Source organism: Raphanus sativus, chromosome 6 (genome assembly GCF_000801105.2).
Source record: "Raphanus sativus cultivar WK10039 chromosome 6, ASM80110v3, whole genome shotgun sequence".
NCBI lineage: Eukaryota > Viridiplantae > Streptophyta > Magnoliopsida > Brassicales > Brassicaceae > Raphanus > Raphanus sativus.
Genome location: NC_079516.1, coordinates 20,751,952 through 20,770,366, shown reverse-complemented (window position 1 = coordinate 20,770,366; position 18,415 = coordinate 20,751,952). Strand labels below are relative to the sequence as shown.

Genomic DNA, 18,415 nt, shown 5'->3' with positions numbered 1-18,415 from the left:
TTTTATAAATTGTGTTTTTAACTTTTTATTTTAGTGTAATTGAAAACTATATAATAGAATTATTTTATTTATATTATATATAAAAGTTATGTTAGATATTATTTAATTTTTAGTTTTAATTATGTTAATCCACTTTATTATTAAATTTTAATAAAATTTCTGTAATTCATTTGATTAAATGTGTAATATATACTTATTTGATAACCTGAATAAATTATCACTGCTATATCTGTATAATAAGATAGTGGCAGGGGTAGAAACAAAATTCATGGGATCAAAGTCATGACAGTATAAAACTGTTAAAGATTTTACAATAAACAAAGGGTAAATTTTTCAATTTATACTAAATCTATAGGGATATATTAAACTAAATTTAAAAACTGATAAGGGTCAATTGACCTTTTAAAACTTTCATTGCCTTCACCATTGGAGTACAGATATATGTTGTTATTTACTTCTTTAAAAAATCTTTTGGTGATAAGTATTATTTAAAAATATAAAAAAAAATCTTATTGGATTTGTTTAGAAATTAAAAGGAAATTTATATTTACATAAAATTATATATATATATATATATATATATATATATATATATATATTTTTTTATTTTTTATTAATTTCTAAAAATCAGTTAGACCGTATTATAGTTAATGAATATCTAAAAAATCTAAAATTGAAATGGCCCAAATCGTAAATAATACGCCAAGTAGATATTAATAATGTTTTGTTTAATAAGATACACTATTTTGAAATCTAATGAAAAGTTATCAAAGTAATTACTAAATAAAGTTACAGTTTATAATTTTAACCCACAAATTTATAATCTTAAAACAGATGATGTACAATTTATATTCAAAATTATTAACTTTCTTTGAGATAAATAATCTAAAAACTTAGTTTATTCTTAAAGCACATTTTTCATGTGGTATAATGAGAATATACACCAAAAATAAAAAGAATAGTGGCTTCTTATCTTTTATTGCTGGCTATATTTTGTTCTCTGTCAAAATTATTGGCTATACCAATTTTGCAAGCTTCTACAAATACATGGATAAAAATAGTTTAAAGATGCAATTTTTGTATTCTGAAAAATATTTTTATTGAAATTAAATAAATTTATCTTAATTTTTTTTACTTATATATCTATAATAAGACAATGACGGCTGTAGAAACAAAATATAATTGGATAAAAATAAAATAATTATGAAACTGTTAAAGATTTTATAATAAACAAAGGGGTCAAACCCATAAAATGAACTAATTTTTCAATATATTCTACAATTATAGGGTTATATTGACTAAATAAAGTATTTGCCATCACATAGCTAATAATTCAAACTAGACTAATGTATATCTAAGTATTCGAAATATATATTATGTATGGTAATATCTCTTAATTTACTGATATTATGTAGATAACATCACGACTTTAATTCAAACATCCAAAAAATGATGTGGATGTAAGAGACCAATTATGTCTCTTTTTATCAATTAAAATATGACATACTTGACCGTAATTAACTAAAATTAGATTTGATACGTGTTTTAAAAAAGAAAATATTTTTAATAATTCAAACATATATTATATTTTTAATTAATTTACTAAAAATCAGTTAGACAGTATTATATTTAATGAATATCTAAAAAAAATCTAAAATTCTTATGGCCCAAATCGTAAATAATACGCCAACTAGATATTAGTTTCGTAATAATGTTTTGTTTAATAAGATACACTATTTTTAAAATCTAATAAAAAAGATATCTATGTAATTACTAAATAAAGTTACTGTTTATAATTATAACCACAATTTGTACAACTGGTACAATTTTGCATATGGTACAACTGGTACAACTTTTAAGTCAAAATTCGTTAAGAACCGGTTACGCTCGTAAAACTTATAAAATGTGAAAGTAGTAAAACTGGAAGAACTAGTATTACTGGTATTGTTCATACGAAACATACAACTAATAAACTTGGTATAACTCTAAGTAACATTGAATAAGAGTATGGGTAAAACTTGTATAACTTACACTAGTCATGTGACAAAAAATAACATAGTGTAACTGGTATTACTAGTATAACTTATAATTACTGTTACATGTAAACAAGTCTAACCGGTAATACTAGTATAGCCAGCATTTTAGCGACAGTAGAACTAGTATAACTGGTATAACTATAAAGTGGTAATGTTGTTTTATCCTCCTTTCAGAAACTATGGATAGTAGTGGAGCTGTGGTGATACATTTTGATCATGGTGGAGACCGACAAATTTCTACATTAGTGATGAAAAGAAGACATGAGGAGATTACTTATTCTCACTTGGTTGATAGAATATAAAAGAAAACGAATATTGATGTAGCTGCGACAAACCTTCAACTGATTTACTTTCCTCTGGTTGTGGATACTAAGAGGCCTTGTTATATTTTGGATGATGAATATGTTTTAGGATATTTAATGAGGTAGATAAGAAAAACTGGTGTAGTGTCTTGCATGTGGAGCTTTCCAAAATCGTCTCAGAAAATCAGAGTAACTAGCAGTTTTCTTTGAATGAAAAAATTCTGAGTGATGCCAGAGCTAATGATGGTATGGTTGGAGTTGAGGAGTTGGCAATTGTTCCTCAAACACAATCAGATGGGTATGAGCATGAGAAAAGCAATGAAGAGGGTGATGAAATGGATGATAGGGAGGATTTGGAGGCTGTTACATCATTTAAAGAAACAGTTGTCGATACTGAGTGGGATGATGGTATTGACATGACTTTGCATCAAGAATTTGCGACTAAGGAGGAAGTGAGGGATTTAGTGGACAAAGGAGTGCATTCGAATTGTTTTGAGGTTGATATATTGAAGTCGAATCATGTTCTCTACGTATTGAAATGTCGTGGGGTTGGATGCAGATGGTATTTACGAGCTGCAAATCTGAAAAACTCGGCTTTTTCACTATCATAACATATAGAAAGATACATACATGTTCTCGGGGGGGGGGGGGGGAGGAAGTGTAACCAAGAGGGGGAAAAGAGGCACACCAAGCTTGGTTGCATTTGTGTGTGCAAGCTGATTGTTCAGGCCAATTCAAGACTCCAGATCCAAGGACTCTCATAAGTTTGGCGAAGAACAAACTAGGTGTCACAGTTTCATATTCTACGGCTTTGAGAGGGAAACACCAAGCTGTCAGTGATCTGCGTGGTAACCCTGAGGAGAGTTTTGCTAAACTGCCATCTTACTTGTACATTTTTAGAAAAGTTGAATCCTGGTACCATCACACGATTGGTAGTGGATGAGACGAAGCAGTTTAAGTATATGTTCTTTGCACTTGGAGCTTGCATCGAAGGGTTTAAGGGGATGAGGAAAGTGATAATAATGGATGGAACTCACCTGAAGGGTGTGTACAAAGGATTGCTTCTCATTGCCAATGCTCATGATCCAGATCATCATCATTATCCCTTTGCTTTTGCGGTAAACGATGGTGAGAAAAATACGAGCTGGGAGTAGTATTTGACTACATTAAAAACTTTGATTCCAGATGATCCTCAGCTTGTATTTTTGCACTGATAAAAATCAAAGCATCATCAAGAAATTACACGAGGTGTAACCATGGATATTGCAATTATCACTTGTCTAATAATGTCAGCGGAGCATGCAGCAATGTTAACAAGAAAGGGGTGACCAGAAAGTTTAGAAAAATTGCTGGTATGTACACAAAGATAGAGTTTAGAAAATGCTATAATGATTTTATGATTTTAGGAGCATGTATCCTCAAGCCGCTAACTATCTAGATGACAGTGTGATACGTGCTCAAATTACCCTAGAGCAACTTTACTCTCATCAAAATAGGTTTCAATTTTAGTACTTAGGGATCAAATCCACAGAGACTCTTGGATTACACAATAGATGTTATAGTTTTCAAATAAAGCTAGATTGGATAGTTTTAAACAGTAAATTAAATGAGTGCTGGCTCGGACAAGAAAATTGATCGATATACTTTTTAGACAATCGATCGATGAACAAGACGATTGTTCAGATTTGTTGTAATGAGTTTGTTATCAATTCAGGGAGATAGCTAGATTAAGGTAAATCTTAGGTATGAGAAGTATGTTGCTTTAAGGATTATAAGTGTTTTAATTATGGTTGTTCTCGAAATCAAACTCTTAGGAACAATCTATATGATGTCTAATAGCTGGATCTCAAGACAGTCAACTATAGTATGTTCTGTCTGGAGAAAGCATCGATCGATGTGTCTTCATGACAATAGATCGATATGCCTTTCAGATAATCGATCGATGAACTAATGTCGTATCGATCGATTCTCCTTCCAGTAAGCATTACCGAGCAGGTTTGATAGGTTCTCAGATTAACTAGGACAACTTTTGTTTGAGCTAATTAATTAGATCAGTCTAGTTTATTTTCAGACAATTTTACCATGCTGTCGCTTGCGCAAATTAAACCTAAGGTCTAGGTCAAGGGTGATCAATCTTTTACTTAGCATTAAGCACAACTAGAATGAAAGAACTATTTAAAACACCCTAACAGTCATATTATGATCAGCAATACATAAATTAACCTTTGATAAACCTAAATCTAACAGTAGGACTACTCAGACATATTCATAAGAAGCATGATCAAGATGGTCTCAATAACACTTAAATAGAACTTAATGAAAATAGTAATAGAGTAAGAAAACAAAAGGAGTTCAAGATCTTCTCTATTTATGCAGTTCAGATCTCTCTCTCCAAGGTAGAAAACTTCTTCTCCAACTAACCTGTTGGGGAAAAATATTCAGGCACTAGTTTCCTCCAGCTTCGGACCCTTGCACAAGAAGAATCCAGGTTCTGACCCTGCTATCGGACCGACCCTTGAGCAAAATAGAAGTTTTTTTATCTAAGGGGAATATTATCTAAGTTCGAAACCTATAAAAGACTGTAGAATATTATCGTTAATATATGTTATATTAATTTATGTAATTGGAATTAGACACTTTAATTAGTTTATTTTATGTCATTTTAAGCACAATATATCTTAAGTCATACATAATATTCCTCAAATATATTTACACATCTAAGACAACAACCAACGCAAATGCAAATAAGAAAATTAGTCATAATTTAATATATCTAAAATAAAAAGTATTATATTAAATTCAGATAAATATATGCACTCCAATATACCCAGATAATAACTAAATCAACTGTAAAAATAAGAGTAGGTGCAGGTAGTCCGCATCTTCACAGACATGTCTATTTCACCGAGCTCTCTCCGAGACAGTGCCCAGATCGTTACGCCTTTCGTGCGGGTCGGAACTTACCCGACAAGGAATTTTGCTACCTTAGGACCGTTATGTTACGGCTACAATGTTCAACTGGGTTATATGATGTTAGCTCTAGGTATGGGTCTTATAGATCCGCTTTATTTCATTTGATTACTCATGCTTATTCGAAAGCTTTGTTGTTTTAGGATCTGGATCCATTATCATTCAATGGAAGCTATAGTTGGATATTCTCCTGATAAAAGTCATATTCTGAAATAACACTAAAATTTAAATATAATTGAACTAAAATTATACAAATAGATTTAAATGAAAATTTATACAAAATAACCATTTTCATTTATATGAATCTCTGAAATTGAGATTTAAATTAATATATAATAGAATACATAATCGTGAAATAAAGATGAACTAAACTTTTTAAAGCAATGTCTCAAAGGAACATGATTTGTTATAAATTTGTTCACTAAATTAAAATAATTTTTTGCTAGAATTAGGTCCCTTTAATAGATGTTTCAATTATAAATTCCATAATTTCAGTAGATTTGTAATTCCATAATTTCAATGCATAAAGAATAATATAGTTACATAATACATTTTGATAACTTAAAAATATGCGTGAAATTTAAATAATAAATGAATTTGTAAATAAATTTTTGACTTAATACATTTTGATATTACAAATTCATATACAAATTAAAAATAAATGAATTTGTAAGATGTGTTTTTTACTTTTGACTTCATAATAAATATATGTCATTTTTACATGTACCATTTCAGATTGTTATCGACACTTAAAATAATATATGAATTTGTAAGATATGTTTTTGACTTTTGCTTCATACATAAACTTAGGGTATTTTACCCGGACATGAATATTAAAACTGCAACCACCCGAATATACCTTACCCGAAACTGACCGATAATTACAAGTACCTAGTCGAGTCTACAAATTTTTCTACCCGAAAGAACAAAAAAAACTGATCGAATAGATCCGGTTCTGAATAGACTCAACCCGATAAGAGTAGATTTATATCCAACCAAAAAATATGATCCAGGATTAGGACTCATTGTGTTCTACTTTATATTTTTGAATTAATGATTTAGTTGTCATAGATTTTTGTTGGTAATATTTATTATTTTTTTAACATTTTAAGTAATATTAATTTTAAATGTCGAATTTATAGATTAGAATGTTTAATTTTACTTATTTTTTGTCATTGTTTAATTTTAGTTATTAATCATATACTTTTTGGTTATTATGAAATTTTTTAAATAAATACGATCTCATAAATTATTAGCACATCTCCAATCAGGCAGTTGAAAATAATGTAAATTCAGAGTTGAACAATTATAATGATTCTTGTTTGGGGGGGGGGGGGGGGGTGGGGGAGGGAGGGAGAGGCTGAGTAGGGGCTGGAATTTTTAACCAAACCGAACTTGTCAAACCGAACTTGCTGAACCGAATCGAAACAAACCAAAAAATTGGTTTTTCGGTTATGTTCGGTCAGAGATTTTGGTAACAAAAAAAAATTAGTTTTCGGTAATCAGTTAGTTTTATTTTCTAGTTTTTTTTAAACAGTACCAGTCTTATCCAAAATTCCGAACCAAACTAATCAAACTAACGAAAATCTGAATCCACGTAACCAAACTAACCGATCCAAACTAACCAAAATCCATACCGAAATAACCAAAAAATTTCGGTTCACTTTGGTGAGATTTCGACAGACCGAACTAACTGAATCTGCAGGAAACACCATCACCATCGAAAAAACGGTGATATTATCACCAGAATAACACTCTCCGATACAACGTTTGATCAACTCATAAATTTACTGTCATAATTTACTGACAGACAAACCCTTTTCTCAAAGGAGCAAAGAAAATAACATCAACAAATATATTAGATGTGTTGTACCTGGTAGAAAATTGAATGATGAAAATTCCAAAAAATTTCCGAAGGAAAGGACGCTGATAATGGTTTTCGAAAAGAAATATGGGTTTATGATGAACAGTGAAAAATCATTGTTACCACTTTTCAAATCCAACACTAAAACTACCTAGTGAAATTAGAGATAGAAGTAAGTGATGATAATAAATTAATAACCAAATCAGTTTCAATGGCAATTGAAATTACTGCCACATAATTTTTGTCTTACGAAAAGCGTTATTTCTAATTTTTCTAGATTGGGGGTAGAGATAGAATTTCTTCAGATTAGGTGTTAAAAACATAGATATATAAGTTGATAAGAGATGCTTCTTCTAAGAACATCATCAACCCAGCAACCCCTCTTGGGTTGCTTATTTTTTTTTTTCTTTTTAGTTTTGTTTTATCTGAAATAAAAAAAAAAGAAACCAATCGCGGGCCGCCACACGTCGGTGGGGTCCGCAAACAGTTGAAACAACCCACCTTTCACGCCGTTTAAACAAACGCTTCTTCTTCTTGTTTCTTCTTCTTCTCTTTCTCTTTCCTGCTTTTTTAATTAAAAAAATAATAAGCACTTCCATTAACCACTACGTTAATGGTGCTCTACAGGTCGTGTTGTTTGGGAAGGTGACTATTTGGGAAAAGGTGTCAAGCACGGCAGTTATTTTGATGACGTAAACCACTTAGAGTAAAACAACTTCATATTCATTAGATCATAAAAATTAAACAAATGTGACCATTGGATTTAATTTTTTTTTCCTATAAAAAATTGATGACATCACATGTCACCAAAATCTGGTTTGCTATTATATATAGATTTATATCCGTGCATGTGCACGGGAAAATGACCTAGTCTATACTATTATTTATGAAGTGATTTTGCTTACTTGTCATGTTCTCCATGATTTTAGCTAAATAAGTTTAAGCTAAATTATCATTGATGTATTATTTGTTTTGAACCGAGTCACTAAATCATTAATTTAAAATAATAGCCTTGATGAATATTCTATATAAATAAAAACGAATTTTATTTTATTAATATTAATTTATATGTTATATTAGCTTTTCTTATTTGTCATATTTTTATTAGGTTTTAGACTTTTAGATAGGTTATTAATTTATTATTAGTTTCTAACTATTCACTAATTTATTTTAATGATATAAAGTTTATATGTTATATGCTATATTAAATAATTGATTACAAAATAATATTTTAGGATTATAAAAAAAAAAAGATAATTCTTCTATATATATTCTTTTTTGTGCCTATCTGAAAACAATATTGTTATTATAAAAGTTAAAAAAAATTAAGATACAAAACAATTTATTATTAAATATTAGTCAACCAAAAATATAAATATATTTTCTAAACTATCTCTAAGATAAGAGTGTTTTAAAAAAACTTAACACAATAATAAGTATATATTTGATTAAAAGTATTTGACATATATAAATATATTGATGTTTGATTTAACTATTTAAAAACATAAATAATAATTTATTATGCTGGTTTTAGATTAATAAGACATAAACTAAAAGATTTATAAGAAATTTATGCCCGCATGTGCGGGCAAAACACCTAGTAATCTAGTATATACTAACCAACTAAATTTTGGAGGATAAAACAAATGTAAATTCCTTTAATAGTGACCAGACGAACATCAAGTAGCTGGATTTGTTTCAACCGTAATAAAACCATTATAATTTGTGGAAGCTAACAAAGAGAAGAATCTAGTTAATTTATCCTTTCCTTTGTGTATCAATTCAACTCTCTTTTTTTTGCTAAGAATGTAATTCAAATCTTAATTAGGTTTCAGACAACCATTATTATACCCACTCAGGCTAGTAAAGTGCTGTTTTTGTACTAATAAATGATAATGTCCTCATCATTGTATAACAACGCAAGTATGGCTCACAATTCAAATTAAACAAGAACAAAAAGCGAGAAATTAACCTCAATAAATGATGTAGATATTAATTCATAACAATAAATCATTGATAAATTTGACGGAAAACCCTTCAAGATTAAGCATGTAGAAATTTATATCTCTGACGTAATATATCTTCTTCTTCGCTTAAAAGATGACGTCAGGTACAATACCGAGCTCCTTGAAAGCAGCGGGACAATCGGCTAATGGCGTCTTAACCATGAAACCAAGAGGGTTAACGATACGTGTCTCGTGAGAGACGATTCCGTCATTCGCTGTTAAACTGATCTTAGCGGCGTTACGTAAGTAGGCGTCTCTGCTTACGTCACTGCAACCACTGTCTGGTGATTGGACCAACACGAGCTCGCAAAGTTCTTCTTCGTGATCACCGGTTACTTCAATCTTGTAGCTTCCTGATTTGTCGGTAATGGCTTCTTTAGTCAACGTTAGGGTTCCGTTTGTTCTGCTCCTGCACTCCAACTTTACTTTCGCACCTTCACAAACACGAAAACACGTTTAAACAAAACAAAAAAGGAGGCATAAATTAGTCCAAAGTATGAGAAAGTGAATTTAGTTACTATGCCTGTCTGTCCCGTTACGTTTCACTTGCCTATGCACTTGATTTAAGTACCATGAATGGTTTGGAATTGTTAATGCTATAATGGTTTCATGTCTTAGTAATATAAAACAAAACAAAAGAGATATAGACTAGTTCAAAAGCTTCGAATTGAAACAGTGCATGACTATCTGGGGAAGCAGGTTTTTTTTTATGTAACTACTGAACCAGAATATTGCCAAAAGTGAACCACCTGTTTTCACTTGGAGCCGAAGACCACCCTTATTAAACGGTTTTAATAGAAGTTCTTAAATATAATAAAATACAAAATAGTATGTTGAAATATCCCAAGGGCACAAAATAAAATTAACTACTTGTTTGAACATAATATAAGATTGACTGGTAACTGTGGTCGGATTTCTCCAGTAATATTTGGTGAATCGCATGAAGAATTCGGATTCAGAAACCAATATAGATCTTCTAAGACGTTGCATGCATTCTCTTATGACATACAAGATAGAGCGCGCACACACATAGTCGTCTCAAACCATTTCGTTTATCAAACGTATATTTGATGTTTTTTGAATTAGAGGCTTAAATACACATATTCACATATTCATAATTTATTTGTATTTTTAAATTTAATTTACCTTCGAGGAATTTGCTGAGACGGGTAACGAATTGGACACGGCAGGTGTCACAGTAAACAGATCCCTGAATCTGGAAAAGGTCAAAATCGTCAGCATCGGCGGCGACAAAACCGGCGAGAGTGGACAAACACACGGCGGAGACGACTAAGAAAGAGAAGAAGATGGTTTTGGACGCCATTTTTGTTTTTGTTTGGTGGTCTCTTCTTTTTTAGTTTCAAACGATAAGTTTAGATATGTTTGAGAAGAAGACAACTATTTTCGTGGAGTACCGAGTTTGTTTTATATTAGAAACCCATTGTTATTTTTAGACTAAAAGTAAAAGGTTAATCGTTGGTTTCCTAATTTAAAATTAGTTAATTTCACAGGTTTTAAATATAAGAATGTTTAGTTTATGAAAACTTAATTAATAATAGCATTGGTTTCTAAATTTGTTTTTACCACCCATTTTCTCTTTGTTTTGGTAGAAAGAAGGTTGCATGGAAGCTTCATCAGACGTCCGCTTCCCGGTTCGAAATCGGAATCGGAATCAGAACCTCGTGAAAGCTTAATGAATCTCGTTTCCAACGCTTCTAAAATATTCTCTTTAAAAACATGTTGGAAGCTTACGATTCCAGTTTGAAATCACGCTTGTATTTTTTTTTTAAAAAATACAATGTCATAATCAATAAAAATATAAACTAATATTTTTAATTTATATAAAATCCAAATTTTAATAGTAATAAAATAGAGAGAATAGAAGTATGCAAATATTAAAACTTATGCTATAAATTATTTTTATGCATTGAAGTTTTTATTAAAAGATATATCATATATTCAAATCTATTGTGTCAATTATTTATGAAGTATATTAAATATAAAAGTAATTAATATAATAATTTATTTTAAACTTAATTTATGTATATTTTCACTGTTTTGACATGAAATCATTTCAAAATTATTATAAATGAATAAATACTTTATTTTAAATTTAAATCATATAATTTTAATTCTAAATTTATAAATTTATCTTATATTTTAAAATATATATATATATATATATATATATTATATATATATGGATATATTCTTTCAACACTTATCTTCTTCCTAATTTTTTTAAAAACTTTGCTTCTGCGTTTCCATACGCTTCCGCTTGTATGTACCCGCTTCCGCTTTCCATATAAGCCAGCCAGAGCTATTAATATAAGATCAAATCACTCCTAGAACAGAAGAAATATTTTTTTATAAAAAGATCACAGACCAATTTAGCAATGACGATATAACCATATATAAATAAGCAAAGTGGATAGTAGGATGCAAGAAAAAATTTCACTAGAAGCCACATTCTATGGTAATATTATGAAGATTTACTTTTTTTTTGGTTCACGTATTATGAAGATTTGCTTTAGTGCTTTTTTACCAAACTATTCATAGGACTATGATCGAGTGGGTGAATTTTTTTTAAATCTATAATCTTCTTTTAAAAATAGGGGTTTTAAATATAAAATCCCCACATTGTTAATCCACTGTCAATAGGGGTGAGCAAAATATCCTTAAATTTTGATTTGATCTGTTATTCGTCTCGATTCAATCCAAAAATTCGGATATCGATAATTTTACTAATCAAAGCAAATAATAAAATTCAATATCTGTTACCAAATCACGAATACTCATATTAAAAAAATGGATATTCTATACGATCAGTAATATATATATGCATATACATGTATAAATTATTTTATTTTTGGGTTGTCTGTCTAAATACTTTTATCCACTAAATTAATAATTTGGTTATTAAAAATTAAAATATCTAGTTTTAAATAATTTGTAGTTAAATATTATTATTTTATATAAAAAATTTCCTTTTCTTTTAATATTTTTCAAAAATGAACTTTTTATTATTTTTACCTGATCGACGAATCGAATCAGATATCCAGTAAAATATACTAATTTTCTTGGATATCTATAACACTGCATATCAAAAAGCTTACGGATCGAAACAAATTAAAAAACCGATTATCCGTGCGGAGCAAAGGATCACAAATACCCTTAAAGTTCTGGATATCCACTTTGTGTCCACCCTTAATTGTCAACATATATGTTTATATTTTGTAGGAATTTGTTTTTATAAATATACAAACAATTTTCATTTGTTAATAAAATACATAAAATATTTTCGATCTCAATTTAGTAGATGAACTAATTTTCTTTGCCTATTAAAACACACAAATGTTTTGAAATTCGTTGCTTTTACACAATGTTTAAATTTACGTTAACTATGTTTAATTAAACACATGTTTAAACTGTACTAAAAATTCCTCAAAAATACACAAACTAAATTTCATTTTCTAATAAAATACAGAAAATATTTTGGATCCTTGTTTAATACATGAACCAATTTTTGTTTCCCATTAAAACATAACACTTTGAAATTTTGAGATTTTACACATCGATATAGACGATGTCAACTATTTTCAACATGATTTATACAATATCAACTTTGTTTAACATAAGTGAAGAGGATGTTAATGTTTAATCAAACATGTGGGTAAACTGTGAAGGAAAAAAATTCTTAAAAATCTCATCGATAGATTATATTGTTATCTTTCATCTCCATTACGATTCCATAATGTAAATTAACCTTTCTTGAATCTTTATCACTGCAATCAAAGCGAAATATAAGAATCAGAAATACATAACAATAAAGTAATTCCATAATCAGAAACTCGTTTAAAATTACCTAGTTTTCTTCGTCCTTTCTCACGACATGGAAATCGAGTCTAACTAGAAGCAATATAAAGGGAAGTCAAAGCAAAGAAGAAGAAAATGAACATGGTTTGGAGAATAAAAGAGGTTATAACAGATTATGGTGCAAACTCGAAATGAAGCTAACTTGTCATCGTCTAAATCGACGTGTAAAATCTGCAGATTTTAAAAGTTTGTTTATTAAATATGAAACAAAAGCAGGTTCATGTATTAAAGAGGGATCCAAAATAGTTAGTGTATTATATTAGCAAATGAAAATGAGTTTGTGTATTTTTAAAGAATTTTCTTTTCGTAATTTTAACATGTGTTTAATTAAACACTCGTCATCACTTCCGTTAAACATAGTTAATATTGTCTAAAACGTTGTGTAAAATCTGCGAATTTTAAAAGTTTGTGTATATAGTAAACAACGAATATTGTCATAGACGAAGATCTAAAATAGTTTATATATTTTATTAGAAAATGAAAATTATTCAGTGTTTTTTAAAAAAGAATTTCCTATTTCATATGAAAACTTTTGTTGCGAATAATCATAGGAAAGAGGAGTAAACACTTAACAAAATTAAATACAGCCTCGAGTACCATGTGATTTTCTCTCTCTTTTTACAGAAGACATCAAGACAACTCATTCTTTGTGTATGAATTGAAGCATTTAGTGCGGGCGGTTTTATAATGATTTGACTGGAATACGTAAATGTCACCAATCACCGAAATATACAATAAGCGGGACGTAATTTGAAAAAAAAACGCATTTCGAGACAATTTTTTTTGTTTGGTTTATTCTCTAGAATACCGCACTTTAATTATCACAAGTTTCAAGCTTGGAGAATATTTGCTTATTAGATGGATCATGGATATTACAGAGCCAATTTAGTGGATGTAGATGGTTATGGATGGATAGTTCTGGGAATAATCAACTTATGGGAACACGGAATTTCATTAGACGAGAATCAGTTCTACACTCGGAAGTAGAAGTACTGCGATGGGCAATGGAGAATATGCTTCAACATTCGATATGCCAGAACTTCGGAACTGACTGCAAAGAGCTGATTGCCATGGTTAAGGACCCTCGTGCTTAGCCAAGCTTTGCAACGGAACTGGAGAGGATAAAGACGCTACTGATATGCTTCCTGGACTTCAATATCTCTTATATTCCTCGAGCACGCAATCTTTTTTCAGACTTTTTAGATAAAACAGATAGATCCTTCCATAAAGAGTTACATTTTATTGATTGTTCTATTCCGGTCAAGACCACCTCAAGTTTGAATAATAGAATAACCGTTTGCCTTAAAAAATTTTTTTATCAAGTTCCATTTTGATGCTGTCCGTTTGCGTTTTTCACTTTTATTAGCATTTTCTATGTTATTATATTTTTTTATTATTAGTTTAAATATATAAAATTACTTAAACATTTGTTGACTAATTTTACTAACCTATAAAACGATAGTAAGAGTACTTGGTTGATACAAAATATACGAACTATTTTTTTTTTTGACAACTATAGAAATTATTCAATATTTTAATATCAACTATTAAAATAACGTAATATTTTCATCAGAAACAAATAAATAACATCACCTATATTAATATTAACATATTGAAATTAAAAAAAAAACATATTGAAATTCATAAACATTTTTATTATTTAAATGAATAAATGCTTAAAATAATCAGGTATTTATTTATTTCTTTGTCTTTAGTTTTACCATGAAGTAAATTTATATCAGAATATGAATTAAAGTTCACTTCTTTTCGTCTAGCACAAATTATCAAACGGTATCAAATTTCATTTTGGGTATGATTTTTGTTAAAAAAACTACTAATAAACACAATTTATCAGTGTATTAATTTTCATTTTTTCTCAAATCTCACTACTCTTTTATCAAAATCACACTATTTTTTCAACCAAATCCGCACTTGTCTTGCAAACCGCATGAACCGCAGTTGAACTGTACCGCACTTAATTACACATCGCTTATATCATCAAAACCGCAGTCACCATTTGGACTTTTTATATAAAGAAAATATAAAAAAGTGTGCGCTCATTTTAGAATTCAAAGACTAGGATATGTCGCAAAAAAAAAAAATTCTCAAAATCGTCTTGGTGAGATAAAATATTACTCTTGAAATAGAAATGCAAATTAATCTTGATTACTACGATTGGGGATAAGAGAAACTATTGAGGTATTTCAGACAGTCTTGGTGAGATAAAAACCCAAATATTTAGGTTTTTCAATGAACGATTATAGTATAGTCAGTGGAGAAACTTTAGCATTCTTTACATATAGGGAAAATAGCTATTTACAAAATCAGTGATATATAGCATTTCTGATACATATTACATCATGTTTTTTTATTGATCACAAGCATCAACTATTTCATTTAGAAATAAATTTGTACAAAGCTTTTTACTACACCAGTCTTACCACACATACAACAAAGCTTTTTACTACACCAGTCTTACCACACATACAACAATGCACGTTAGCAACATTTTGGAACACTTACTAAGTGATCTGTCACTTGAATTCAGTGCAACATAGACTACATTACTGTATTTTTTATCACTATGAGAACAAAATCATTCCAAAACCCAGAATGAATTGTCTCTTAGACCACTAAATTATATCATTAAAAACAAAGTTACAAAATAATTCCTAAGTCGTTGATAATAGCCTACCTAAGAAGACCTTTTAGACCAGAGCTGTTGGTACGAAATGATTGGAATTCAGGTATGTGACCAACCACCTCAACATCAAAATGATGCATTCTTCCAGTCAGGAGATTCCGAATGACGAGAAACAACAGTTTTGAAACCATGCAAGGGACATGGATATCATCACCACATGCATTCCGTTACCGGAAGCAATCCGAAAGCTAGATGACCACACATCCCCCATAAAACGGGTTGAGAGATCAGCACCACCCACATTCCGGCACAGCCTACAAACAGAAGAAGAAGCCAATCTACTGGATCAAAAAATCAAACGGTAATGCAAATGATTGGCATCAAAATGTGTGTGCCACTAAAACTCGAGCTCTCTCGATGACAAAGCGAGGAAAGCTTCCGCCTTTACACATCAAGTATCTGAGAACCAGAGGACATCTTCTGTAGGAGACCTTCATACTGGTGACGACGCTTTATATGTCCAAATGAAGCAGCTACCTTCCATCCTTCGGTGAGGCCATCGAGGACAAACCTCGATCGAGGGAAGTTTAGCAGCACATGAATCAAGAGCACTTCATTCCAACCACATCAGTCGTCCATGTATCTTTTCATATCATCAAAGGAGAAACCTACGATATCTACTTGTCGGGTGAAGACGTTTAGAGCCACCCAATCACCGAGTCGCTCACCACCTCCACCCATGCCCCTCCCTTTTTGAGTCTGAATCACAAGCCGCCACATCCGGGCTAGCCACCAGATTTGTGGGAGAGATGACGAGACACGAAGCCATGCGCCTCCTTTGCAGTAGTAAGAGCAGCCGAACAACTGGGAAAACTTTCGACGGAAATCAGCCACATAACCCTAAAAAGCTGGCCCATCCTGGACCTTACTCTTTTCTCGACTCGAAGCCGCTCCAGAGATCCATCTTCCACCACCAATTCCAGCTCTAGCGAGTCCAGCTCTAGCACGGCCGAAACTGAAAAAGTGCTTCCATAGTTGCCTTGCATATCACCGAGAAAAAAGAAGCTCACCAGGAGGGCAAAACGAAAACAAGGAGGTGAAAAGAAGAAGCCACCGGGAATGGACACCGAACACCGGGCGACAGCCGCCGCACTAATGTTTTCTTGTTTCTATTAGAGATTTGTTTTTTGTTTGCTATGAAACTGTTTACTAGTTAAGTTACAAATGCAGAAATTTATATCATGATTTAAACTTTAAACTACCAAAAACAGTGAAAAAAATTATGAGTGAGATAACACATTTGTCGGAGTAGTTGTGAAAATATGGTTTTGATGGAATAAAATGTGTAGAAATAATATAAAAAAGTGGATAAATAGATTTTCGAGATTTACAAGATTTTCTACAGTTTTTGTAAATAAAATATAATTTTTACTAGATGACTTTCCGCGATATCGCAGAATAATATCATTTAAATATCCGGTTAGTAAATTTTGTATGTATTTGGAATTTATAATAGTTACAATAAATTAAATGTGTTGATAAAAATTGATAAATAACTCTTGATAGGTTAGTAATGTAAGAATAACCTTGAATTCTATAATATTATATTAATCATCTTATCACATGCATCTCCTAAATCTGAAAAAAAAAAAAGAAACTACCAAATATGAGTTGCGATATATAAATATATATTCAATTCAGAAATGGTAAGTTTGAAAAGATTATATTATATTACTTGGGTATAATATAATTTATTAGGGATTTTAAAAATTAATTTTATTCAAAAAAAATATTAATTACTCCTTCCGTTTCTGAATAAGTGTCATTTTGACATTTTTCACTCAAATTAATAAAGTGACGTAAATATATGTAAATTTTATTAACTACATCTCTCTGACCAATAGTATTTAAGATAAATAAAATTATTTATAAAATCAATGCAGTTTGCAATTAATTTTCATCTGAAAGTAAATATAATTTGTAGTAGAATTGTAAAATTATATTTTTGTATAACAAGAAAATAAATGCTAGAATGACACTTATTATGAAACAGAGAGAGTAATAGGTATAGTTTAGTTGTGTACACAATCAACAATATTAAATTAATTTCAAAACAATTGGAAATATAAATAAGAGATCCCATAAATATTCTCAAAAAATGTATATTTATTTAATTTATATTAAATATAATATATTACATAATAAAGTTAGGATTCTAATCGAAATATAGCTTTAAATTCAGATTATTTCAAGAAATTTTAGGATATAGATAAATTTATTTGTCTTATAGATTCATATTCATATTCTGATAAAGATGAAAATCATGTAAACTGCAATTATATATAATATTATTTTATCATATCAAACGATAAATTAGCTTTTTAAAACAAACTAACATATTAAAACATTTAGCCACATATTTTATAAAAATATTATTTCAAAGAGAGTTTCAAGCAGAATATTTAATATAACATAGTAAGTGACTTTTTGAAAAAATATTGTTTTTTGTTAAAGATCTAAATTATTTATATATGCACTAAAGATACATTAGATGCTATAATTATAATATGTGAAATTATTTATATATGCACTAAAGATACATTAAATGGTATAATTATAATATGTGAAATTAGCCTAACGGCACATACAGATGAAACTTAATTTCATTAACTAGATTTTGGATCCGCGCACCCGCGCGGGTGTATGTTTGGAAAGAT

The 18,415-nt window shown here is 29.9% G+C and overlaps 1 protein-coding gene across 1 annotated transcript; it reads right to left on the bottom strand.

Annotated features, from left to right (window-relative positions):
• Positions 1–9,060: 9,060 nt before the first annotated feature.
• Positions 9,061–10,577, bottom strand: LOC108809516 (pollen-specific protein-like At4g18596). Its single transcript, XM_018581654.2, has 2 exons — positions 10,325–10,577; positions 9,061–9,612 (listed from the first exon to the last, which is right to left on the bottom strand). Exons 1-2 carry the CDS (start codon positions 10,500–10,502, stop codon positions 9,266–9,268), a joined length of 525 nt encoding a protein of 174 aa, XP_018437156.1. The 5' UTR covers positions 10,503–10,577; the 3' UTR covers positions 9,061–9,265.
• Between the last annotated feature and the right edge of the window lie 7,838 nt (positions 10,578–18,415).

Coding starts and splice junctions, on each gene's coding strand:
- LOC108809516 (XM_018581654.2), bottom strand. CDS start 10,502: ATGGCGTCCAAAACCATCTTCTTCTCTTTCTTAGTCGTCTCCGCCGTG. Junction 9,613..10,324: donor TCTCAGCAAATTCCTCGAAG/GTAAATTAAATT, acceptor GTGTTTGTGAAG/GTGCGAAAGTAAAGTTGGAG.